We start from the raw sequence: 27,460 nt of genomic DNA, 5'->3' as shown, positions 1-27,460 counted from the left end.
ATGTGGAGAAATTCCCTTAATTAAAACTTCGTTGTGATTCATATGGAAATAACCAGAAAGTTAAAAAAAATCCGAAGGAAATCATGGACAGCATTTCTGTAAGAATTCCCAGAAGAACCCGTAAAAGATTTCCCAGATAGTATCCTCCGGGAATTTTCGTTTTTTTGGGAATACGTACTTCCAGAAATTCGGAAATTCTTCAAAATTATATTCAGGAATTTTGCTGTCGATGCCTTTTGCCTTTTGGAAATACTGAAGATATTCTTCCCCTGGAACTTTTCCATGCTTTGCTGGCAACTTGTTATTTGCTTTTTCCAATTTCTGCAGGAATCTCTTCAAAAATACCTTGAGAAATTTGCAGATTTCCAGGAAATCTTAGCGGGTTTTTTTTTGTTGAAATTAGCTTTTGGAATATAAACGTCGATTTTTTAACAAAAGAATTTCTCGGACGTTTTTCTCAGTTGCAATTCCTTGTGCAATTTCTTCAGGAGCTATTACAGCGACCCTCCTTTAATTTTTGTTTTACAAGAGTTTATCTGGAAATTTGTACTGTGATTGCTCAGGTATCTCTATAACGAAGTCTGGGACATTTTTAAATAATTGGAAATCTGGCAAAGCCTTTAAGAACCTTCCTGGAAATTTCTGAATCTATACCTTCTATGTCTCCTTCAACACTTTTTCCATAAATTCAATAAAGAAACATTATGGTACTGCCGCAGAAATTTGTAAAGAAATTTAAGAAGGAATTAAAAAAAATGCCATAGAAATTCTCAAAAAGAAATCCGAAGAAGTTTCTTAGAGAATTTACATAGCGAAATGCGGCAGGAGTTTTCGAAAAAGCAAATTCACAAACTTTCAAATTAAATCCAGAACAGATTATCGAATTGATTCCTCAATGAACTTCAAGGGGAATTTATATTTTAGAAGGAATTTAAAGAAAAACACATGAAACTTTGAAAAAAAATGTCAGTTTCTTCACGGTTATCCTGCGTATTGTTTATTTTTAAACTATTTAAAACGTTTCTGGAGATTTATTTTTTCGGAAATTCTTCAGGTTTCTTCATGAAATCCTCTTGTTTTTTATAAATTTAGAAATTTTCAAAGTCAAAGCTTCCGTATATTTCCATGGCTGCGACATTTTTTAAATATTTTGCCGTATTTTGTGTTTAGCTTTGTGCATATGACACACCACCATTGAAACTGATTCTAATTTTTGGATTTGAAGCCTGGCTCTTGATGATTTTTCGGTGCTAATCTTTTCACGGCTGGCTCGCAGGGCCTGACACCAACCAACTAACCCAGGGAACTGGGCTTACCTTCCCGGAAGATACGGGTTCTGCTTTGGCATTTCCTCCACTACAGGCTCAAGCGCCAGTCTTCACCGGGGGTGGTGTTTTCAATGGGCGCCCAGGAATTACCTATTTTACCTGAGTTTTACCTGAGCTTCCACCCCCTTGAAGCTTGACCCTAGGCCCAGTATTACGTTTTGTTGCTAAAGTTATTGAACAATTTGTCAGATTAATTTCTGAAGAATGTCTCGAAGATACTGCTGAAGAATTGACAGTGCGGTGTATTATGGAATTCCTGTAGGTATCCCAAGAAGAATTCCCGGAGCATTCTTTGGAAAAATCCCTGAAAGAATTCCTGGAAAAATCCATGAAGGAATCCCTGGAGGAATTGCGATGGAATCGCTGGAGAAATTTCTGAAGGAGTCTTTGGAGGAATTCCTTAAGGAATTCATGAATGAATTCCTAAAGGAATCCCTGGAGGAAAAAATGAAGGAACTCCTAGCCTAGAGGAATCTCCGGAACAATCCCTGGAGGAATTCCTGAAAAAAATCTCTGGATAAATTCCTCAAAAAAATCCCCGGAAAAATTCCTGAAGGAACTCCCGGAGAAGTTCCAGAAGGAACTCCCCGAGAAATTCTTGTAGGAATTTTCGGAGAAATTGCTGAAAAAAATCCCCGGAGAAAATTCTGAAGGAATCCTTTAAGGAATTATTGAAGGAGTCCCGGAGGAATGCCTGAAAGAATCCCCGAATAAATTCCTGAAGGAATCACGGGGGAATCCTAGGGCAAATTACTGAAGGAATCCCCAGAAGGATTCCAGAAGGAAATCCCTGAAGAATTCCGGGAGAAATCTCCGAAGGAATTTCTGAAGAAATCTCCGGAGGAATTCCTAAAGGAATCTCCGGAGGAATCCTCGGAGAAACTCCTGAAAGAGTGCCCGGAGGAATTCCCAAAGAAATCCCTGCGGCAATTTTTGAAGAAATCCTTGGAGGAATTTCTGAGGAATTCCCTTTAGGGTTTTCTGATGATTCACTGGAGGAATTCTCGAAGGCATTCCTGGAGGAATTCTTGGAGAAACCCGCGAAAGAAATTCTGGAGGAATTCCAAAAGGAATCCCTAGAGGAATGCCTGAAGGAATTCCCGCAGACTTTCTGTTGGGTACTAGGTCGTCGCAAACTCCGACTCGCAAATCGCATTCCCGGACCACAGTTCAACGGGTCGATCCGCAGCCACAACCATACAATTATCACCGGGCGCGCAAGCGGTACTTTTCTTTTCTTCCAGCAGTGCGCTCCATCGCGCGCAAATTAAGCAAATAACCGCGGCAAATGTGGCTTCGCAAGCGAGCTTGTTTGCCTAGCGACGACGAGACGATGCAGTAGTCTTCCAGTTTAAACCGATGAACAGCGATGGTGAAGATGATGGCGGTGATCGGTCGGTAGCCTAAGTGCAGTAGCGACGATGATTGCAGTTATGAAAATATCATCAAATCAAACTGCACAATTGTGATGTGAGCCGGAGCAGTCCGAAACTGGAAGTTGTTTACGATGCTTGCTCTATGGATGTGATGAGGCTGCCGCCGGTGCGGTGTGGAATGTGTTTACACAAGAGCGACTTGATGGTAGTGATGTCGCAAATTAATCGATTATCCCAACTAATCGATTAATCGTTCAACTAATCGATTAAATTTTAATCGAGTAGCGCCTTATTCGATTATTCCGATAATCGATTATTTGTTTCGATTATTTCATCGATTATTAAAAAACGTGGTACACAGAAACAGTCGTCATACTCTGCTCGCTTCCCGTCGATCATCTTTTCAACACTAGTTTGTGTTATGGGATAAAAAAAGGACAGGGGTTTGGGACCCTAGAAGTGATATAGTGAAGGAATTTTTGAAAAATATTGGAACGGGGCTTCACAGTTTATGACCATGGGAACTTGGGGTGTTCAATTGATATGTTGATTAGAACGTGCATATATTTAGGCGCTTTCGAATGCTCACAGCTTTTTAAAATAACATTTGTAGGGTTTTTTTTTACAAATCTCAATGTTGTCTGGATCAAGCAGCGCCAAAGTTTTGATTATGTTTTTTCCAATGCATTGCCACTTGTTCTTGGTAAATCAATCATAATAGAATCTAAATCTGGTTTTGAACCTCTTAACAAAGCGTAGTTTTACGAAATATAATCAATTCTGTAAATTGGAACAGGATTACACCAATAAACGCCTAAACGTATGTAATTCCATTGCAGAAACATGTCCCGTAAACAATCTGCTCTACATCAACGTTCTGACTATTTTTTTGAATAAAAGGCCACTTATTTTCGGTAAATCGATCATAGTAGATTCCAAATCTGGCCTTGAATCTCTTAATGAAGCGTTTATGAATTGGAATCATTTTTGTAAATTGAGACGGAAATCTCCATACACCGATAAACGCCTTAAAGTAGGCAATGCCCATGTAGATTCAAGTAGATAGAAAGATAGAGCTGTTGTGTTAAAAATTTGTATAAAAAACTTCGAAAACAACTTAAATAAAGGAAACTTATTATGCGTAGCATATAATCATATGTTAATGTACCGTAAAAATATATATTTTTCATAAATACCGTAATCCGGGGTAACATTGATCAAAATTTACGATTTTTCTTTAGTAGTTCTCTTGTAGAAGCAAACGTTACATGTTTTATACTTTTAAAACAAGTACTGGCAATCTTCGTTTGTGTTAGACTACTTTGAAAAGTATGTTCAAACTTTAAAACATTTTTAAACAAGTTTTTAATCAAATTTTTGATTTTGTTGATTTGGGGTAACATTGATCATGTCAGTAAACAATGTTCGTTTGTGTTGAAAACGCCCTTATTAACTGAATTCGGGGTCCCTGATTTCGAATATGTTGTCCAAATTCATACAGCTTACCTACTTTTTAAGTTATTTTAGGATTAAAATCTTATAAACCAAGAATAACGCCTAAAGGTAGGCAATTACTTAGGAAGACTAATCTTAATAAATCGTCTATTTAATTGAAAAGGAGCACTTTCAGTTTGTTTCAGTTTTGTTGATGAAATTTAACTTTGACATGTCATGTTAAGTTAATACAATGATTTCGAACCTCAAATGTAGGGGGATTAGGAGCATAATGGACACCAGGGGCGAAATGGACACCCCTGGTTTTGCCGAAACCGTTGAGTTTTATGTAAAACTTTAAATGTATAAGTGTAAAGGAACAAGTCATTGTTCTATTTTTCAAAAGTACAATTTATATTCCTTCAAAATAACCAAAATATCATTGAAATTGAAGTATGTTTCTCATATGGTGGATTTCTTATAATTTCGAAGCAGCAGCAAATAAGGTATTACGAGTGTTTGAGTGTGTCCACCTTATCTACATGTATCTACATGTATACGCAGATTTAGCAATAGATGAAGTATTATATTTTTGATCAGAACTTACTCAAAATAGCAATTTCAATGTTGTAGTCGATTCGGGGCGAAATGAACACTGGCAATTATGAATGGATGTACGCGCGTTGCATACTGTTAGGCGTTTTAGAGAGTTTGGAAAAATCAATCCGATTATTTTAGCCTAAATTTTATTTAATTAACTTTGATGTTATGTAAACTCGTTTAAGATGGCGTATCATGGTATGGATCTCCGTAGGCAAATTACTTAACTGGTCGATATGATCAAAGATACAGCATAAAATATGCAGGGGTGTCCATTATGCCCCGATGGGTGTCCATTTCGCCCCGTAACTTTCCTGCCAGCCCCCCTGCTATAAATGATTGAAATACATAGGAAACAAGTTAAAGTTGTAAGCCAACTGATGATATGTTAAGATTTTGTCCGTTATACAGGCCTAACATACTCATTTGCTTAGGGTGTCTTGTCTATTATGCCCCTAATCCCCCTATATTGGAATTTTCACACACGCTAGTTTGAAAATACCCATTAATGGGTATTTTAGTACCCATTTCGAACTAAAGTGGCTTAACCCATTTAATGGGTATATGCCGTTTACCCATTAATGGGTATTCGCACCGAACTTCATAAAATGGGTATTTCTTACTCTTGTTTTTTGTACAAGAAATGGGTAAAAATGCCCCATTATTTCAAGAACGGTTTTGCAGTTTGAGGTTAGGTTTATTCCTCAGTTTATTCCGAGGTTTATTCAATGGTTAATTGAAATAAAATTAAAAAAAATAACGATGAATTCAATGATTTTCAGTAAAATAATAATATATTTCCGTCTATTGCATTATCAAATTATTTTTTCCGGTTCAAAAAGTATCTTCCAAGAACCGCTCATTGATTCCAGCAAATCCAATCTTCTTTCGAGGAACTTAGCCATCTGCAATTAAAAACGTATTTTGTTGGAAACTTTTCACACAAAAAAATCGCTGATGTTACTTACGGTTTGAAAAGTAATTATTAAAATGTTTCCTGCTCCTTGTTGGTACGTATTATCCAGCATATTATTCACTTATATATATTTGTTTTCAATTGACGAAACCAAAAACGAAAAGTTAAACAATGGCGGACTTGGAATTTTTAGAACTGACATGCGTATTATTTACCCATTATTATAGTCGGAGGCGAAACTTCATAATGGGGCAAAAATACCCATTATTTGTTTTCATAAAAATACCCATCTTTTGACAGCTCAGTACTGAATCTAAAAATGGGTACGAGGAACCCATTTAATGGGTATTTTCAAACTAGCGTGCAAAATTTTAACAACAGCTTGAAATTAGATACCAGAGTATTGCATACTATTAGGCGTTTATAAGGGTACGGAGATTTCTGTTCTGTTCCAATTTACAAAATTGAATTCAATTTGTAAAAAAAAATACTTCGTTAAGAGATTCAAAGCCAAATTTGGATTCTATTATGATTATGATTATGATCTACCGGAAACAAACGGCAATAACCATTATTTAACACAATCAATGGCTTATTAGCTAATTTTCCAAACGTGTCCGTCTTACCCACTCTACCGGTCCGTTTCAACCGCACAGTTGAAAAACATAACTTTGGAGATCACTTTTTAATTACCCTTAAAGTCAGAAAATCCAATTTAATTGCAAAATCGGTTTCCACACTGTAAAGTATTTTAGTTTAAGTATATTTTATGGGAATAAAATTTAAATTACCGGATTGTTAAACTGTCAAAATTGAGAGTTTCCTAAGCATAAAAATAAGCTATAAAAATACAAACAGAACAGCAGATTACTGCAGTCACCACGTTGCGAAACAATATCATTCACAAATGTTATCATAGCATATTCACGTTGTTCTTTAAAGTTTGTTGATTATCATACAACGCGATTCATAAGAAGGCAGTGGAAAAGTTGTCCATCTCAGTTTACGTAGAGCAAATAGCAAGAATTTCTTTTGCACCGATTCTATGCATTCTTCATCAGTTTTCATATGGGGACCAAACAATACTACAATATTCAAGAATCGATCTCACAATGTATAATGTTTTGATAGTGTATGGATCGTGAAAGTTGATAGGCACCTACTACTAAATCGCCTTATAAACCCCAGCATGTTGGTATCTTTAATGCAGCCAAAACAAAGCGGATCGCTGTACCAGCGATAAACCGTGCAAATGTTTAAGAAAATACTATAATAAAAATAATCGATTACCAGGAATAATCGATTAATTATAGCCGATTAATCGAATCGATAATCACCATGGCAAAACATAATCGATTACCGACTAATCGATTATTTGAAATTTTGCGACATCACTACTTGATGGTATGTTTTCTGCTCTACAAACTTGGTGCGAAGTGATTTCAGGTGACTGTTTGTTTGTTGGTAGACCGGCAGGTTCGGTTCCGGAAGGGTAGGTTTCTTTTCTTGAGGAAATGTTTTTGAAGAAAGTTCTGTAGACAGGTCACTCTTCAACCAAGGATTTCACCAATCTTTCAGAGCTTGATCAAATGTAATAGCCAAGGGATCATTTATTGAGGGTCGTATACCTATGTCCAATTATGGATCACCCATTTCGGATAGAATCATATGGTATAGTCGGTCAGCCCTACTCCCATACAAGAAATCGATATGGTTCCAGCGCCGGTCCGGTATCTTGAACTTCAGCCGCAAATTCGGAAGCCTTTCGGCCAAGGCGTCCACATCCGGTGGATGGTTGATGTTGTCCGCCTCGCTGTAGTAGAGGTACGCGGGGGTTGTGACCTTATGCAACGGATACATTGGAGGTTGAACTGTCCCATATCGCAGGAGGTTCTCCTCCGGTCCGAAGTCGTACTGTTGGAAATTACGGGCGTTGAACAGCTGGATGTAGTGCAGCACCTGGTAGATAGAGCCACCGGCGGGACTGTACCGGAACAAATCGGGCAAGATGGTCCGATTGATGGAGTCGTGGTAGCCCATCACGTACCACACGTTGATCAGGATGAGATCCATGGGGATGAACCCGAGTTGGTTGGCTCGAACGATGGCGTCTACGTAGGAGCCGTGTCCTCTACCACCGAGCTCGTAAACTCCGGTGAGTCGGGATGCGGCTTCCAGTTCTTCGGCACGATTGGTTAGGATGACTGCTGGGCTAGTTGTGTGGTGTATGTAAGCGACCGGTGCCGAGAGGTGCGCGCTTATGAACACATCGTTGTACTCGGGACGAAGGGTGGTCAGAACAAGGAACTGGGTCGAGCCTTGCGAGTGACCGATGTATTGGAGCTTCCTCCGATTGGAAACCTTCAAAACGTAGTCAACGGTTGCGGACAGGTCGTACAGGCCCAGTTCGTGAAAACTGAAGTGCCAAAAGGCTTGCGACTTCAGACCCAAGGTTTCATGTATCTTGGAGTAGGTTGTGCCGCGGTTGTTCCCCATCCATACGTCGAATCCGGCGTCATGGGCGAGATAGGCCAATGCCTTTCCGGGACCCTGGGCAGTGTAATCTACCGAGCATCCGAATAGACCGTGCATGATGAGGATGGAGGTCTTTCCGGCGTTGGGGATTCGGGTGACGGTTAAAATGTAACCGTCCTCGGTAATCACTTTGTGCAGCTCCATGGGATAGCCATGTTGTGCGATTGAGGTTTTCTGAGAGAAGAATGAAATCTAGGGTATTTTGTTATCTAGAAACCCATAAAGCAGCATATTACCAACAATTTATCAGGATTGACGCAGTGCACCAGTTGAAGCATAACCAATGAAAGCAACAGCTGTAAAACATGCTCAGTCATTTCGGTAGTTGAGCTAACAATGATTAACGCTGCAGTCACTGCAGTACTTACTGCCGTAGACTAGGAAAGTGGAATACTGATTCAATCTTTTATGTATTACGAACATGGAAAGTGCAACACAAATCTGTTTCAAACGAGCTCTGCACATGCAAATGGATGAAATGTACAGCAAATGCAGATAAAACTTAAATGATAATAATAATTGGTGCCATTGACATTGATGATTGAAAAATTCCATGTTTGAAGAAAACTTATTTGTAATATAGTGGCTTTGAAAAATAACGTACCACTTTTAGAATTACGTGAATAAGACTATCATAGAACCATCAGATTGACGAAGCTCTCTAGTGCCAAGAATAGCACATCTTGGGCTAAAAAGCGGATAATAAATACAATTAACATAATAATAACATTTTGGCTTTAGGGATGGTAAGGAAATAAATACATATCTTGTCATCGTGAATTCGTCCTTGAAGTTCTCGAATTACTTGAACTCCAATTTATTATTTGTGTTTTCTAAATAAGTCATCATTGGGCTGAAAATCTCAATAATAAACGAGGTTCAACCATCTTTGTTCGCCTTCTCATAGGAATAAAGTGCAACAATCATTTCAAGAATGTTTTCATTGCAGCAATCAATGATCGCAGTAAACAGCTGTGGAAGAGTTAATTAAACAATGAATTTTGAAGCAAGTTCTATTACAGTTAGTAGTTCTTGTCACGGAATGGTATCAGTACACAGCCAATTATTGAAAAAAATAATGACATCACAATTATTGCGTGCTAACCAGCACGCAATACTTGGTACAATTCGTCTAAATGTTAATTATCCATGGTCATAATTATAGACATCAAACTAGCTTGCACGGCAACTGTTATCACCATAGTTGGATTCCAGCTTTCGATATGGTTGACCGTGATCTGTTTTGGTGGCTATTTTTGATGGCTTGTAATCTAGCGTATTGCGATGATCCTGACGAGCTTTTGGTGAGTGGCTACCACTGTACTTCAAGAGGCTCTTAATGACTACCCCAACCACTTCATTCTTCAATCAGAAATCCTCAATCGCCAAGCACGGTTACCCGGTAGAGCTGCACAAAGTGACCACCGAGGACGGATACATTCTCACCACCGCTCGAATTCCCAACCCCGGCAAAACTCCTCTCCTGATCCTCCACGGCCTGTTCGGATGCTCGGTAGACTTCACTGCTCAAGGCCCCGGAAAGGCTCTAGCTCTGCTCGCCCATGACTTCGGGTTCGACGTTTGGCTTGGAAACAACCGCGGCACCACCTACTCCAAGAAGCACGAAACCCTAGACCTGAAGTCCCGAGCCTATTGGCGGTTCAGCTTCCACGAACTTGGACTTTATGACCTGTCGGCCATCGTAGACTACGTTCTCAAACACACCCGGAGGAAGAAACTTCAATACCTAGCTCACTCGCAAGGAGGCGGACAGTTCCTGGTCCTCACAACCCTCCGTCCCGAGTACAACGACGTGTTCATCAGCGCGCATCTCTCTTCTCCGGTCGCGTACCTGCACCACGCCACCAGCCCCTCAGTTATCCTAACGACACGTCCCGACGAAATCGAAGCCGGAGCCAAACTCACCGGACTGTACGAGCTGAGCGGCCGGGGTAACGGCTCCTACGTGGACGCCATCGTACAAGCGACCCGAAAAGGCTTCATCCCGCTGGACCTCATCCTAATCAACGTTTGGTACGTAATGGGCTACCACGACTCCATCAACCGTACCATGTTCATCGATTTGCTCCGATACAGTCCCGCCGGTGGATCCATCTACCAGGTTCTGCACTACATCCAGTTGTTCAACGCCCGCAGTTTCCAGCAGTACGACTTCGGGCCGGTGGAGAATCTGCAGCGATATGGAACGGTTCGACCTCCAGCGTATCCGTTGAAGCGGATTACGACTCCCACGTATATATATTACAGCGAAGCCGATAACATCATTCAGCCACCGGACGTGCACGCCTTGGCTGATCAGCTTCCGAATTTGAGACTGCGGTACAAAATTCCGGATCGACGATGGAATCATTTAGATTTTCTGTATGCGAGCAGTGCACATCGACTGTACCGGATGATTCTCGGCAAGATAAGTCAGACGTGAGCAACATGGTCACTTATAAGCTGTGCAACCCGTGGAATATAAGTAACAATTACAACATACTTTTGAAATGATCTAGATCAGCCAAACTACCCTGGAGTTCAAAACTTTATTTCTACATCTGTTATTGATGGCATATCTGCCACAATGAGTAACATTGCATGTTTAATCAGAACCTCCCTGAAGATCAATTTACATTGTTTTACATTTTTGAGACATACTGGTTCGTCCAAACTGTCCTCGAATTCAGTACTTGATATCTACAACAGCCATTGTAGGAAGCGTTTACGATATCAACCATACCATTTCACAATCAACTATAATCTGTGATGTTCTTGAAGTCTGATGAACCAATTCTGGATACCTCTGGGATATTCCAGATCAGTCAAATCACCCTGGAGTTCGAAAGTACAAGTCTATACTTGTTACAGTAGCCATTTTCACTACATGGGCTCACGTTTCAGAATTAACCAAGTTTACTGAACCTTCAATAGATTTTGTTATAATAAATACTTTCAGGACAAGTTAGGTCATCCAAACTGTCCTGGAATTGAATCGTGACAACCAAGTGACAATGCGTAATCAACTGTGGCTCTCGATTTTTTTCCAGTGTTTCTGGTATTTTTGGTTAGAAATACCAGTTGCCAGTTTTTTTCAGGATTTTCAGGAGAACAGTGTGTGGCGGCGAAGCATGAACTAAGAGTTCGCTGCACTCTACGGTGAACCTAGCATCCGTAAAGTGGCAAAAGCTGAAAGGATACGATGGGCATGGCATGTGGTGAGAATGCCGGAAAACAGCCCTGCATTTGCTTTTCTTAGGGGGGGGCCCCAAGGTATGACACTGGAGTAATGTCAGTTTACGAAGAAGTCTCAGCAGTCCTGATGGCCTCGGAAGGTGAGACAGGGTCGACACTTCGCGATCTAGCTCGTCTTAACTCCTCTGGAGTTACCAAATTCTTGATATCTACAACAGTTAGCACTTCTTCCCTCTATAAACTGTAACAAACTATAATCTAGAATCTGATGTACCAATTCATCATGGGATATCAATCAAAATGCTATGTGGATCATAACTTCAGGAAAATATTTATAATTGTAACTATTTTTGCTACTGAGGTAATGTTACCAATATCATGCATATTTTTTTTAATAATGACGGTAACTATTGCAACGGCGGCCAGAGCGTGTCTGTAGAGGATTGCAAGGGCGTTTCGGGGTGCCCCAAGGGGTTTCAGCGGGGTACTAGGAGATCTCAAGGGGGTCTGATGGAGGTTTTCAAAGGCATTGCAGAGGATTTTGGACCGATTTTGGAGGCGTTGCAAGAACGAGGGTCTCAGGTGCGTTACATGGGTCCGAATGGGTTTTAGAGGGGTTGCGAAGGCGTTTTAGGGGGTTTCGGAGGGTCTCAAGTGCGTTACATAGGTTTCGAGGGGGTTTAAGAGGGATTTCAGAGGTATTTCAGTTCCAGAAGATTTTCGGTGGGGTTCAGAGACGTTACGTAGGCGATTTTGGGGATTTCGGAGAGTCTCGTGTATGTCACGCGAGGTCCAAGGGGGTTATGGAGGCATTTTGGAGGCATTCCAGGAACTTTAAGTATTGCAACCACACTGGGTTGATCGATTGAAGCATAAAAAATCTGATTTTGGCTGATGTTGTGCAGGCCGAAACGTTATGTATTATCGAGTTTTAGTGTGTGCTACTACCGATAATCATAAACAATCGTTATATATAAGGCACTTCAGGAAGTTTCAGAGCATTTTGTACGAGTTTAAGAGACGTTACGGAAGTGTTTTCAGGGGTGTCGGAGGGTCTCAGGTTCGTTACATGGGGTCCGTGTGAACTGTGGATTTTAGGGGAACTTTGGAGGCATTCTAGAAGATTCCAGAGGCTTTTTGGCGGGTTACAGAGGCGTTACGCAAGTGTTTTAGGGGGTTTCGGAAGGTCTCAGGTGCGTTACATGGGTCCAAGCGGGTTTTAGGGGGGTTTCCGAGTCATTTCACGCTGCATGTGGTCCGTGTGGATTTAAGGGGGATTTCAGAGGCATTTTAGAAGGTTCCAGAAGATTTCCGGCGGGTTTCAGAGGCGGTCCGCAAGTATTTTAGGGGGTTTCGAAGAGTTTCAGGTGCGTTGCATGGGGTCGGAGATAGTTTTAGAGGGATTTCGGAGTCACTTCACGTTACATGGGATCCGAGGGGGCTTAAGAAGGCTTTCAGAGGCATTTCAGGAAGTTCCAGAGCATTTCCACCGAGTTTCACAGGCGTAACGATGGCATTTTAGGGAGTTTCGAATGGCATCAGGTGCGTTACATGGGATCCGACGGGGTCTTAGTGGGAGTCCGAAGGGATTTCAGAAAGTTTCAGAGGATTTTCGGCGATTTTCATAGGCGTTACGGAGGCGTTCTTTGGTGGTTTAAGGGGGTCTCAGGGGTCCGTGTGCAAATGGTTTTCTGAGACCGCATCATAATAACTAACTTTTGAAACGCCTTTGGTATGCCCTTCATTTAAGGGAGTTCTTGAAATTCCTTGATCTGATCCTGATCTGAAATGCCTCCAAACGCCCCTGAAACATCCGCTATTCCATTGAAACGCTTCTCAATTCATCATTATCTATTAGAAATGCATCTGGAAACCCTTGGAACACCTTTCTTAGGCTTCAGAAACCCCCTGAAACGCGCTTGAAGGCCCCTTGGAAACGCCTCTGAAATGATACCGAACGCTCCTAAAACCTCTAGGAACGCCCTTAAAACGTGCCTGACACCCCTTTGAAATTCACAAAAATGACTCTGAAATGCTTTGAAACGCCCCTGAAACCCCTTGTAACCATAAGCGTAACTGGGTCATAGCTCTAGGGGGGGGAGGGGGGAGGCCATGTCGGTATATGTTTTTTATACTAAAACGATACTTTTCACCTGAATTGCGTGTTTTTTTTTCCGAAATGGATTATTCTGGAGGGGGTCAGGCCACCCTGGTCACCCCCTATTTACGCCAATGCTTGTAACGCCATTTAAAGGCTCTTGAAACCCCCTGGATTGCCATCAAAGCTCCGGATTGCTATTGAAATGTCTCTAAATCTAGGGGGGATTTTCCAATGAAAACGCCAACGAAACCTTACGAATTGCCCTTGAACGCCTCTGAAGCATCTTGGAACTTACTTTTTTTTGGGCTCTCTGTGAGCTTTCGCCTCATCTCAATTGCCCAGGTGCAAGACTCGTGCTCGCGAACTAAGATTTCCTCATTAAAGCCCTAAATTAATTTATGGACAAATTGCCCTTTTTTTGAAAAAAAAAAAAATGTTACATTGGAACAAATTTTTATGTCATTTGAAAGGGGTACATAAATTTACCCCTATCAAATGACATAAAAATTGGTTCCAATGTAATATTTTTTTCACAATTTGTGGCTCATCCAAGCATCTTGGAACTAACTCATGGAAAATATAACATCATCATGCTTGTTATAGTCCTCAAAAACAGTTAAGTAATCTAACCTAATAGGATTCAATGACGTCTGAAATCCTCACCATTTCAAGTTACATTTTGATAACTCAGGTCAGCGGAGCTCAGAGCTTCAGGCTAACACTTGCGGTAGTAACTGTGTTCTGCTACACGGAGTAACAACACATAATCAACAATACTTATGCTGCTGAATTCTGGGTCGTCCAAACTCTCCCAGAGCATACTGATTCAAATCTAGTAGTTGATCTGGCATAGTGTCATGATCATAAATCAACACAACAGGAAAACTAATTGCTTACATTATTACCAGTTAGATTACATAATAAAGATGGATTCAAGGAATTTTAAAAATCTCAAGAGTCGTTTCACTTCAAATTTGGTCACAGGTCAGCCAATAGAGTATAGAATTTCACTTCAGGTCAGCACTTGCGACTAATTTTCTGGTACAGTGAATAATATGACATAGTAAACCATGATTACTGAATATTGTTAGTGGATCAATAGGGATTGCTTTGCACTTCTGGATTGTGGGTCGTCCAGACACTCCTGGTGCATAATGCATGAAATCTAGTGGTTAACCTGACGAAGTGTTATTATCATATCTTCATTATTGATGTTTTGTTAAGCATATTCATATAAGCTAAGCTCTTTTACAACAGGAAAAGTAATGACATTCGTTATGAACAGCAAGAATCAAGAAAATCTACAAGTCTGAAGAATTATTCAAAGCTACATTGGGGATAAATCCGGTCAGCCAATGGAGTTGAGTATTTTGAGTCAACATCTGCGATGGCAGCCTTTTCTGCTACATTGAAAAATATAACATAATTAACTCTGCTTCAGAGTCATCAGGAACTACTTTGTGCTTTTGAACCATGGGTCGTCCAGGCTCTCCTAGAGCATTGTGGTTGGAAACTAGTTTTTAGCCTACTACACTAGTAGTGTTATTATCACATGTTTATTATGGAGATTTTCATCTGGATTGATGCTCATCCTAACTCTCATGGAAATTACATTTCCAAGTAGGGTTCAAGAAATTCTAAAAATCCTAAAGCCATTTCAGGTTACTTTTGGGATAATCGAGGTTGGTCAATGGAGTTTAAAACTTCAGGTCAACACTAGCGATGGTAGCCTTTTCTGCTACACTGAGTAATGCTACTTCTTAATCAACCATGTTCACCGGAGTCATTTAGGGGTCAGTAAAGATTACTCTGTGCTTTTGGATCTTGGGTCGTCCAAACTCTCCCAGAACCATATTGTTTTGAAATCTAGTAATTACCCTAGTAGGGTTATTCTTCTTCTTCTGTATGGCTCTACGTCCCCACTGGAACTTGGCCTGCCTCTCTCCAACTTGGTGTTCTTTGAGCACTTCCACAGTTATTAATTGGAGGGCTTTCTTTGCCACCCATTGCATGAATTTGTATCTTGTGAGGCAAGCACAATGATGCATTATGCCCAGGGAGTCGAGTAAATTTTCACGACCGGAACGGGAATCAAACCCGCCGTCTCCGGATTGGCGATCCATAGCCTTAACCACTACGCTAACTAGAGACCCTAGTAGTGTTATTATCATATCTTTATTATTTATTTTTTCTGCCTCCCGGCTGGATTATTTCTTATTACCCATATCAATATAATAAATATTTTTCTTTAAAGTGGGTGGAAAATCCTAAAGTGTGCCATTAGAGGTCAGAACTTCATGTCTAATCTTGCGATAGTAGCCTTTTCTGCTTCACTGAGTAATAGAACATGATCATCAATGTTTACCAAACTCTATCTGAGGAGCAATAGGGATTGCTTTGTGCTTTTATATTCCGGATCGTCCAAACTCTATTGGAGAACATTGAAGCAATGTCGGGCAGTTAACTCTGTTTTGTTATTATCATATCTTTACTATGAGGATTCAAACCACTGGTTGGATGAGTTCTTATTCGTAATGTTCAAGAATAATTTTCTTTGTAGTGAGTGGAAAATCCTAAAGTGTACCCAAACCACCCCGCATATGAATTCACCCCAACAACTACCATCAATCTGCACTTGGTTTCCAGGAAATCATTCCCAAGCACCAATATCGTGCCATAATAACGTCAATTTGCTATTTACATAAATTACAACGTCAGCTAACGGTTTTCCACCTTTCCTTTCTCCGTTTCATTTACAGGTATGCACGGATCAACCTTCAACCATAAGGCACCAACCAACCAACCAACCACGGTACTGATCATAGACCAACAACTCTGACTAGAGAGGGGGCTTAACCACACACATTGAATTAATGGTCCACATCACCGATCACAAGCAACCCCGTCCGTCCCCCTCGATCGAGTAGTACAACGCAAACGCTACAATTAATTCAACTGTTTGTATAATTTCTGCTTCAGTAAGCTCCCCCAAGCCTACGCTTCATAGGTGAGCAGGACACGTACAGCACAGGGTCATTGGCAAACGCAAATCGATTCGCTAAAATTGCAATCGGAAGGAAGGTGATTGTTTCCTGCTAAATATTTGAGTTAAATATTGCTTCCAAATGTGACCGAGGATTTCTTCCGGGAAATCACTTGTTGAGAATTTGTGAGTTTTTCGACGAATTGTACTTATTTTGGAAATTTTCACATGTTTCACCGATCCAAATTATCAGTTTTATGATGTTATCTTGGTTTTATGACGGTCCTAAAATCAAACATAGACCACTAACACAACAATTATAAACTAAAATTGTTTCTCGTGTTTCCTACTTAGCTCATCAAAAAGAAAAAAAAAAAACAGTTAAATAAACATCACTTCAACCACCAGAAAGTAACACTATTCACAGTCATAACACAAGTATTTGATTGACCATAGTTTGCAACTATGGTACTTGAGAGTAAGTAGTAGGTAATAAGCGCAGTCGTTGATTTCGATGTAAAACCCTCGGAACGATTTGTGTCGATCGAGCTTGCGCCAATTGGAATGACTATGCTGATAGCGATGATGATGTACCTACGCGATTGGTTAATGCCTTTTCCCAGTCAGTACGCCAGTACTGCCAAAACTACCATCAACGGTGAGAGCTTCTTACTTGCACCGTGAAAGGGGGTTAAATTGATTGCTTTTCTCTAGAAGTTCTTTTGGGGATTTTCATAGATTCATTTTGAAATAGGTCCTCGTGTTTCCTCAGATATTTCTATCTGAAATTTCCTCTAAAATCCTTTAAAGGATTCTAAGGATTCAATAATTGTTACAAAAGCTCATGCTTATATGGATCATCATGCTCAAGTATTTCTTCAAACATTTCTAAAAGAATTGCTCCAGAAAAATGGCCGGGTTTTTTTTTCAGAAACTATTCAGAAATTATTCCTTGAATTTCTTCAGAGGTTCTTTCAAGTATTGCTCCATAAATTCAGAGTTTTTCATTTATTTTAAAGTATCTCTAGAAATTTTCAAGAAAATTCAAAATCTTCGTCCAACTGTTCCTTCAGGTAATTCCCCAAACAATGCTTTGGATTTATATTGACCTTCCTTCAAGTTTTTTTTAAATGTTTTCTTTTTTCAAAAATTCTCTCCAAAAATCATGCAAAAGTTACTCCAGATTATATTCATTAGCATCTTTCAAGGGATTTTTCAAGATTTTTTTCCAATGAATGCCTTAAGAGGGTTTTGCAGTTTTTCTTGGTATTATTTCAAAGATTCTTCAAAAAATCATTTTTTTCTTCGGTGGTTCTCTACAGAATTCCATCAGGAAATCCTTTCAGAAACTGTGTAAGATTTGTTTTCTGAGAATTCCCTCAGCGGTATCTCCAGCGGTCCTTCCAAAGGTTCTTTCATAAAATGCTCAAAAGATCCCGAAAAATTTATTGAGGGATTTCTTCTAAAATTGCACAGGACTTTAACAGCGATTGCTGCTGATATTTTTGAGCGTTTTTTTTTTAATTTTTCTATGGATTTTTCCACGAAACTCTTCCGAAATTTCTCAAGCATTTTTCCTTGAAATCACTTCCAGAGTCCCTCCAGAAGTATCTTATGATTTTTTTAAGAAAAAAATAAGGTAATAAAAGATGTTTTTTTTGTATTCCCTGAAATATTATCTATTCCTGCATTTATGCAGGAGTTGATCAAGAGATATCTTCATACATTTTTTAGGAATTTGCGTCCAGAAATTCCCTAAAAAATCCCAAAAAAAATATTTCTCGGATTTTTTTCCAAAAATATCTTCAGGAATTTCTAAGTGAATTCTTTAAACAATCCACTTGGGATATTTTAAGAATTCTTTTAGGAATTCCTTAAATAAATTTTCAGAAAATAAAAAAAAACTGAAAATTCTGCGAGGGGTCTCTAAAGTCATCTCTTCAAATATTTCTGATGGAACTGTAAGATCAATTTCTAGAAACAATTCGTGTAGGGTTTTCTGTCGGAATCGTTGGTGGAATTGTTCGAAGAATTCCTGGAGAAACCCTTAGAAACATTTCCGCAGCCATCCCTGTAGAATGTGTAAAGATTTTAATGGAATAATTTCTGAAAAGCTCCATGGAAGAGCTTGAGAAAAAATCCCATGCTGAAATTCCTGAAAAAATCCCAAAAAAAATTGAAGAATTATTTGGAGTTCCAAATATCTTTTTAAAGGAATTCCAGAAGGAATTTCAACAGAAACTTTTGAAAGAAACCTTGAAGTAATTTCTGAAGGAATATTCAGTATCTCTGTAGAAATCTTAGGAAGTTCTTTCGACTGAATCTCTAGGGTGATATCCAAAGAAATTCCAGGGAAATTCCACATGGAATCCTAGGAGGCATTTCTTGAGAACTACCTGGAGAAACTTCTCAGGAAACCCTTCGACGGAGATCCCAGAAACAAAATTGAGAGATTTATAGGAAATTCCTGGAGAAACTCTTTATTGAAATTCTTGAAGGATTTCTGAAAGTATTCACAGAGAAATCTGTGACAAATATCTTGAAAAAAATCCTGTGGGAATACCTGGAGAAACGCATAGATAAGCGTCTGCAAAGGTCTCCAAAAGAAACTCTTGAGATATTTCTAAAGGAATTTGCGTAGAATTCCTAACAAATATTTTTGAATAAATTTCATAAAGAATCCTTGGAGAAATAATTGGAGTTATCCTCAGAGGAAATGCCAATGAAGCGGACCTGGTGTGATGGTTAAAGCACGTGACTATCTCGCTGAGGACCTGGGATTGTATCCCACTCCCGGCAAACTCGCAGCATGTGAGTTCTTCCTCTGGAAGGAAAACAAAGCAATGATTTTCAAGATGAACCAGCCCCGGGCTCAAAATCTCGTTAATTTACGAGATTTTTACCCAGGGCCTGATTCATATCGGTACCCACGTTTGGCTTCCCTTCCGAAGTAAGAACTTGCATTTTGTGAGTTTATCGGCGGGAGCGGGATTCGATTCCAGGTCCTCAGCGTGATAGTCACGTGTCTTCACCATTATACCAGGTCCGTTCTACATTTTCCATTACTTCCGTGGCACGGATGCTATAAAGAAATGATTCTAGGAGTACCTGAAAAGAGTTTTTCAGGTCTTCCAGGTATTTCTTAAAAAAAATTCTTCAAAAATAACTATCCTTAAGCAATTTCCTCGGAGACTCTTCGAAGAATATCTCCAGGACTTTGTTTCCTTTTTTTAACTCCAGCAGGAATCTCCAGAAGTTCTTTAAAGGATTGTTTAAGAAATTTCACAATTGATTTCTTCAAAAACTAAAGAATTTTAGGAATTTTCGGGAAACTATTCCAGAAATTTTCCTTGGAATTAAGGAGTTTATTAATTATTTTAAGAATTTATTCATAGATATCTAAGGAATTCCTTCAAGTATTCCACAAGAATTTTTCTATGAGTTCCTTCAAATACTACTTTGGAAATTACTTCAGAGGTTCTAGCCCAGGAATCCTTTCAGAAATTTTGCAACAATTTTTTCTAGGAATCTCCATTAGTATCTTCTGAAGTTCCTTCAGAAAATTATTAAGGGATTCCTTTAAAAGTTCGAAAAAGTTCTTCAGCGAATTTTGTGCTGCTTCTGAAAGAACTGATGACAAAATCTTTCCCGAGAAGATCTCCAGGCGGATTTGTTAAGGAAACCACCCGAATACTTTCTTTAAAAAAAATCGCTGACTGAAAGAATTTCCGAAACAATCTTTGAAAAAACTTCTGAATGCGGAAATAAGCCAGCCTAGGGCTGAAATAATAAGGGATTGTAAAACTTCTGGAAATTTGTAGCCAATGATTCAGAAATCCCTGGAGAAACTACTGATTCCTTCAGAAGAATTTTCTCAAGTACATCCAAGAAGAACTGCTGAAGTAATCTCAGGAAGAGCTTAAGAAGGAATCCATGAAAAATTTCCTAAACTATTTCATGGTGGAGTTTCTTAAGAAACTCTGAAGTTCATATCTGAAGGGGGCGTGGATAAATTACTTTAAGATTCCCTGATGGATTTGTTGAGAGAATCATTAAGTGATTTTGTGATTGAATTCCTAAAGTAGTTTCTGAAGATATCCACAGAACATTTTGGAGAAGAATCAATAAAAGATTTTTAGGAGCTCTCTAAAATCATTTCTAAAGCAAACCCTGAGGAAAAAATGAAAAAAAAAAGTTTTTTCAATTAATCCTTGGAAGATTATCTTAAGCAATCCCTCGAGGATTATTTAAAAAGATTACTTGAGGCAATTATTGAAGGAAACTTTAAATAATGTTCTAAAGAAATCATTTGCGGAGTCTCTGAAAGAATTCAGAACTTCAGATTTTTCAGAAGAAATTTTCGAAAAAAAATCAATGGTGCAATTTTTGGGGAAACTTTTGCAACCCTATGGGAATTTCCTTGGGGAACTTTCTGAAAAAATCGGTAGAAGATTATCATTCGAAAACTCTCTGTAGGAGTTTGCGAAGGAATCCATAAAATAATTTCAGGAGAACTCAATTGAAGGATTTAAAAAAGCGTTCTTAGTTTTTTTTTTACTTCTTGACAAGGAAACTTTGAATAATGTTCTGAAAAAATCTTTTGCGGAGTTTTTGGAAAAATTCAGAACTTTTGATTATCCAAAAGAAAATGGTTGAATAATTTTCAGAATTTTCTTAGAAGAACTTTGAAAAGTCCATGAAATAATTTCTAGGGATACTTTTGGAAATCTGTGGAAATTTCTGTAGCAATATATGGATGATTCTACAAAAGTATCCCTGGAGAGAACTTTCTGAAGAAATCAGCAGAAGATTTTCTTTAACAAAAATCTTCAAAGGAATCCATGGAACCATTTCGGCAGGATTCCATGAAAAGATTTATAAAAGTGTTCTTAATTTTTTTTACTTTTCTGTATTTTAGGTTCTGGATGAATCTTCAGGGAATTTCGGAAGAATTCACGAATGATTCCAAAAACCTTAAAAGGAATCCATGGCATAACTTTTTAAAGATTTCTTGGAAGACTTTAAAAAGGGCTGGTGGAATTTCTGAAGAAACTCCTGGAGATATTTTTTTTATTACAGGGAAAGCAAAAAAAATGAAATTGGTACACATAACTTTTCTTGAATTTATGTAGGTGTTCAATATTACGAAAAAAAAAACCATGAGCATACCATATTAAGGTTCCTCAATATTTCAAATAGCACATAGTAGATTTTTTTCTCACACAAATGGAGTGAAAATTATAAGAAAATAAAAAACTGAAAGTAAAAGGTTCCTCTAATAACTTTTCCAAAGATTCCTTCAGATTGTTTTCCCATTAATTTCTTCTGGGAATTACTCCAAAGCCATCTCAAAGAATACCTCCAGGGGTTCCCAGAGATTTTCTGCAGAAACCCTGCCAAATTTTACTTCTGAAATAGCGTCAAAAAAATTTGTTCAGGAATCTCTTCAGGAAATTGAAAAAAAATCCTTGAAATCTCCATAGGTATCGCCGGAATTTCCATTTAAAATTCCTTTAGGGAAAAACTTCTCCAGTATTTATTGTGTAATTTCATGAAGTACTTCTGTAAAATCCGAGAAGGAATCTCTGAAGGAATCCCGGGAGCCATTTCTGAAAGAACCGCTGGATTTGTACCAAAAAGTAACCCTCTAAAAACTTTTAGTCACCCCTGACAAAATTTTGTAAAGGATTCATGGAGGAGCCACTGGAAGAAATTTGTAATCACTCAAAAATTCTTGAAAAAGCTCTAAATGAATTTCAGAAAAAAAGTTCTGAAAATTTCTTATGAAAACCCACGCTGGCATTCGTTGAAAAATTCTTTAATTACTGAAGGAGTCTCTGAAAACATATCTGAAAGGATGTTTGATGAAGTATCAGAAAGGAGCCGTGGAGGAACTTCTGAATTAATTCTTAGAAGAATTTTTGAAAAAAAATCTGCCTTATTTCTGTAAAAAATCTCTCTATATATTCAATAAAAAAATCCCTGGAGGAATATCTGAAAGATTTATAGGCAACTCCTAAAAACTCGTAAAAAGTGCTGCTACATAAATTTCTTGAGTAATGCCTGGAATAGTTGCTTGAGAATCCCTTGATGAAATTCCTTTAGAAATTTATTAAAAAACATTAAAATTTAGAAATTTATTAAAAAAAATAAAATTAAAATTCCTGTGGAAATCCTTTTGTGATATTCATGGATTTTTTATAAGAAGGGCCCTTCCAGTCTTGACAAAATTCAAATACAGCTATTTAATCTTGTCCGACGATTCGGTCTCATTTAGGACCTTCTTCAGGGACTCAATTATTGCCGATTATTGCCGATTTTTTATTCAGTGTTGTTTGATCGTTCCTGAAGAAGGTCCTAAAAGAGACCGAAACGTCGGATAAGATTAAATAGCTGTATTTGAATTTTGTCAAGACCGGAAGAGCCATTTTCAAGCTAAAATCTATCACAGTCGAATCCAAAAAGTTTCTATAGGAACATCCGGAGAAAGACGTGAAAGTTATCTAAGGAAATTCAGGAAGATTGTCTAGGAAAAGACTTATGTTCTGTAAAGTATATTAGAAAAAACTCATGTGAAATTCCCAAAGGAATTTCTGTTATAGTTTTCTTGGAACATTCCTAGAGAAACTCTTGAAGACATCTTTGTAAGAAATCCTGGAAGAATTTCGAAGAACAATGTTTATTTTATTACGCTTATGCAGATCAAAGTCACCCCACTTCACGGTACCAGATTGGTACGAACTAATAACTACATGCGGAAAAACCCGTAGGTCCGATCCGGCATTACTGTTGGCCTTCTGTACGTAACCCAACAATAACTACACCAAGAGCAGAGCTGAGGCAGTCCACTGTAACTGTAAGTGCACAGTATGATTTATGAAATTGTGCGTGAAATGGCAATTAGATTTATTACCAAATGGCACATCGGAGTTTTCGCTTTTCGCGATCCAATTTGCGGAACGAAGCGGAACGTCGGTCGGCGGAGGTGGCGATGGCAGTTCGTTGGTTTAGAGGCCAGTTTAGCTTTTTGGAAGGTACCTAGTTGTGCTTCGATTGAGCCATTTGTGATCGGTGGTGATCGATGATCGCTGCTAATGGTGGCTTGTAATTACGATCGATGTGTAATGTGGTAAAAGTGGTATGAGTTATGTGGGAAGTGAATTGGCGTCAGTGTGTGGCGTCATAGAAAAATTCAGACAGTTTGACTAAGTTCCTATTTTTACTTTTTTTTAAGTCAAATATTCAAATTTTCGTGTGTCCAAGTGGGATTCGAACTCCTGACCCCTATAGATTGAATAAGAGCTTTACCACAAAGTCAAATTCATATTCCTAGAACCGTGATTTATTCTCTTTTTCCACAAATGAAAAGCCTATCATTAGCAGTATCTACTTGCACAACGTCATTCTTACAGGTGGTGAATCGAGAAACAAAAAAGTTAATCTCTGAAAATTGCCCTTACACTCAACAAAAAACCTTCGAACAAAATTGCACCCTTTTTTTCCCTCTCGGTCTCCATCGTCACTTTCAAAAGTTTTTCACCCCGTGTATCTCCTCCTAATCTCCAAATCGAACCGCACTCGGTGTTATATCATTTCAATTCTAATTGCAAATTACATTTTTTGCTTGTTTTACATCCAACAACCAGCGATGCAATGATTTTGCAACCCTGATTGAAACAATCGTCCGTCCATATCCACAGCATTCCACACACGAATTCCACACGACGGCGACGAAGACGACGACGTTGAACGACAATTTGCACCGATCTTCTCCGCCAGCAGAGACCATATGTTAGGTCCCAAGACCCAGGGGAGTCTCTGCTGCGCCCTAGTCTAGTCATTTGCGTTTGTGTGTTGTGTGAGGTCGAACTTCGGAGTGCGATATCTTCACCAACCATATGGGCGCAATTTTCCGTTCGACAATTCTTTTTTTTCCTTCTCGTGCAATTGGAGGCTGGCAGCAATTGGCAAATAATCACTCTTCGCAGGCTTTTGGTCGTCGTTTCTTGGAATTTGGAGATTACTGGTACCTACCGAGCAACGTCTCTAAGTGATCATGTGAAATGGTCGACGCGACGGAACGATGATTGATCATATGTCACAAGGGGATTTTTTTATCGTACGAGTTTGGGCCGAAGGGTCTCAGATTTTTATGAAACTTTTTCCACAGGCAGGGTTCATAGATATATGAACAAAAAATTGAGAAAAATTCAGGGTCGCCTATTTTTCCGGAAAACTGGATTATTTTTTCTGGTGGATTATTTTTTCTTTTCTCCTGATACTACTTAAAGCTATGTTCATTTTGAATCCAAAATGACAAAATCACATATATCTAAGGGATGGAATAACAAACATAAAAGGTGAAGCCCTCAAAACAAAGGTTATTTATTGTACTTTCATGGAAAAATATCATTGAAATTATTTATTTTTATTTTTCACACATTTCCTCACTTTTTCAGTGTTGACCTCTCTAAAAATCTGCTCAACGGTGGTAAATTTTAGCAACAACCCCTTCCGCACGTTTGTTCAACAATTAGGTCATCTATGCAGTGTCCTGAGTGCCTTGACTAGTCTGACTAGGATTCCGATGAAAAAATGCCAAACTTTTTTTTATTGCGATGTAAGGGGCAATTCAGTGAATTAAGAAAACGCGAAATTTGAGTGTTTTTTTCGTTGATAAACACTACGTATCTGTGACGATACCACTGAACGTCTCCGGCTGTCATGGCAGCTCATCAAAATAGGTAAAACCTCTACATATTCCTTGTGTGCGTTTTTGAAAAGCAGCACGCAATTCTTGAGGCTGTCATCCTTGTATCCTTGTATTGTCATCCTGAGTTCGAACTTCTTGCCAAATCTTCAAATTCAAAGCAGATTTATCAATGAACCCAAGCTTTTTTCTTCCGAGGACACTCCCTTATGCCATGGTTGACAACATCTGTGTACATAACACATAATGGTTTTGACGATATTAACATTTTACGCGACTGTCGTATCTGACCACGCTAAATTTTCAACGTGTTTGTGCAAGATTTTTTTCCTCTCCATGTCTTCAATCTGAAATATCTTTTCACTCGTTGCAAGAAAATCGATGAAATTTTCACCATTTAAAGAGGATTAGTGAATGATCAGAGTGCTGCAAAAGAATGATGATTATGTTCATTGAGAGCGCCACTAGAAAATGTGACATGATTCCGGATTCTAAGTGAACATAGCTTTACTTTGAAAAATCATAACTCAAGAACGAAGTATCGTGGAAATTAAGTTTTGAGAAATGAAAGCAAATTTTCTCAGAAATTTAATAAAATATGGACAGGAAAAAGTTTTCCACCAAATTTTCCACAGTTGAGAAAATTCGTAAAGAAAAGCCGGAAAAACTATGCCTGAACTCGTCCACGAGTTTCCAGTTTTCCAAAATTTTCAAAAAAAAAATTGAGAAGATTATTTCATAAGCTTTATTTGCTGACATTTTTGGAATGCACTTTTTTTTTGTTTTTGAGTTATGACCAATTTTGTTTAAAAATGTCCAAATGTGCCCAATAAGCCTTTTTTTTGAAAAATCATAATTAAAGAACAAAGTATCGTGGAAACAAAGTTGTTTGATGAAAATGAAAGAAAATTTTCTGAGGACATTCCAAAAATTTCAGCGATAACATTACCTTCTCAAAAATATTATTTCGAAAGTTTTCCGCGAGTTCGGACATAGTTTTTCCGGCTTTTCTTTACGAATTTTCTCAACTGTGGAAAATTTTGTGGAAAACTTCGTCCAGTTTATATTTTTTTTGGATTTCTGAGAAAATTTGCTTTCATTTCTCAAAAAAAAAACTTTGTTTCTACGATCCCTCGTTCTTGAGTTATGATTTTTCAAAGTAAGTAGTGTCAGGGGAAAACAAGAAGGTTTTTCTCAATTTTTTTCATTCATTTATCCATGAGCCCTGCCTGTGGAAAAAGTTTCATGAAGATCTGAGACCCTTCGGCCCAATATGTACGAAAATTAAAAAAAAAATGCTCACAACACGTTGGTCGTTCGATTGATGCTATTGTTATTCCTAACAGTTTTCTGCTCGGTATAAAATAGTTCAAAGATCTTCATACTTAATTCAAATCATATTGATTTTAAACAATCTTTCATACGGATTTCAACTATAAGGCGAATTTGAACGCATTTCTTCGTTTTCAAAAAAAAATCTGAAGAAACTCTTGAATAAATTTCTGCAGCATTCCTTACAAAAATGAACAAATATCAGAGTAATAGCATGTGGTTGGTCTGGTTGGCCCCCCTTGAGGCCTACAATGACTGTTTGGGTGTTATTTCAGGAATTTCATCGAACTCATAGGAAAAATTATCAAAAAAAAAAATCCTTAGTATGAAATAGTAATTTAAGACCTTCAATGAGTGACTCCAACCAAACAACCACAGAATCTATTCACTTTTGTAATGAACTATTACAGATCCTCTTGGAAACCATTTTGTGTCAACTTCTTGTAAACTTCAGAATAGTCCTTCGGTAAAAACTATTTGAATAGTTCTAGGAACGATTATTGAGCGTGGCACGGAAAATGGTAGACAAGATGGAATAAAATATCGTTGACGATTTTTGGAAAATCCTAAAATTTCAGATATTATTTCTGAATAAGATACGTTGAATTTATGTTGAAAAAACTAAAATAAAAAATGTTTATAGATAGAATTTATGATTGAACTTTATTGATCAGTTTCATAAATACGAATCAGTTACGGATTTTTCAAGGATAATGCTGATATCAGAGAAATTCTTCCCCTGAATTTTAAGAATTGAAAGAATTTTGACAAAATTGCTTGGTAATAGGTATGAAAATATTCCACTCCCGACAACCTCACGACATGTGAGTTCTTCCTCCGGAAAAAAAGTAAAGCGTGGGTCCCAAACTAGCCCCAGGGTAAAATCTCGTTAAAAAAAATTATAAAAATCTCAATAGTTCCCAAGATTAGGATTAAAATTCCTGAGTAAT

General features: G+C 38.3%; 4 protein-coding genes across 7 annotated transcripts in view; 3 read left to right on the top strand and 1 right to left on the bottom strand.

The window, feature by feature from the left end:
- LOC109417137 (lipase 1-like) overlaps positions 1 to 27,460 on the top strand; it is a 533,887-nt gene that overhangs the window by 265,706 nt on the left and 240,721 nt on the right. Inside the window, exon 2 of one of the 4 annotated variants that reach the window (XR_009997537.1) lies at positions 16,245 to 16,561. The exons of the other annotated variants lie outside the window; for them this stretch is intronic. The gene's annotated coding sequence lies outside the window, so the exon portion shown is untranslated. Of the gene's footprint in view, positions 1 to 16,244; positions 16,562 to 27,460 lie in introns of those variants that run through there. 4 annotated transcript variants of the gene reach the window in all.
- Positions 7,274 to 8,506, bottom strand: LOC115258481 (lipase 3-like). The gene is made up of 2 exons (XM_062847842.1): positions 8,426 to 8,506; positions 7,274 to 8,381 (listed from the first exon to the last, which is right to left on the bottom strand). Exons 1-2 carry the CDS (start codon positions 8,504 to 8,506, stop codon positions 7,293 to 7,295), a joined length of 1,170 nt encoding a protein of 389 aa, XP_062703826.1. The 3' UTR covers positions 7,274 to 7,292.
- Positions 9,313 to 10,632, top strand: LOC134285936 (lipase 1-like). Its single transcript, XM_062847497.1, has one exon. The coding sequence runs from the start codon at positions 9,529 to 9,531 to the stop codon at positions 10,630 to 10,632; it is 1,104 nt and encodes a 367-aa protein (XP_062703481.1). The 5' UTR covers positions 9,313 to 9,528.
- Positions 9,413 to 10,632, top strand: LOC115258522 (lipase 1-like). The gene is made up of 2 exons (XM_029858656.2): positions 9,413 to 9,493; positions 9,562 to 10,632. The coding sequence occupies exons 1-2, from the start codon at positions 9,413 to 9,415 to the stop codon at positions 10,630 to 10,632; spliced, it is 1,152 nt and encodes a 383-aa protein (XP_029714516.2).

This window comes from Aedes albopictus, chromosome 2 (assembly GCF_035046485.1).
Source record: "Aedes albopictus strain Foshan chromosome 2, AalbF5, whole genome shotgun sequence".
In the NCBI taxonomy this organism is placed as follows: domain Eukaryota; kingdom Metazoa; phylum Arthropoda; class Insecta; order Diptera; family Culicidae; genus Aedes; species Aedes albopictus.
Note: the sequence above shows the minus strand (reverse complement) of the source record. Positions and strands in the feature narration are given on the sequence as shown.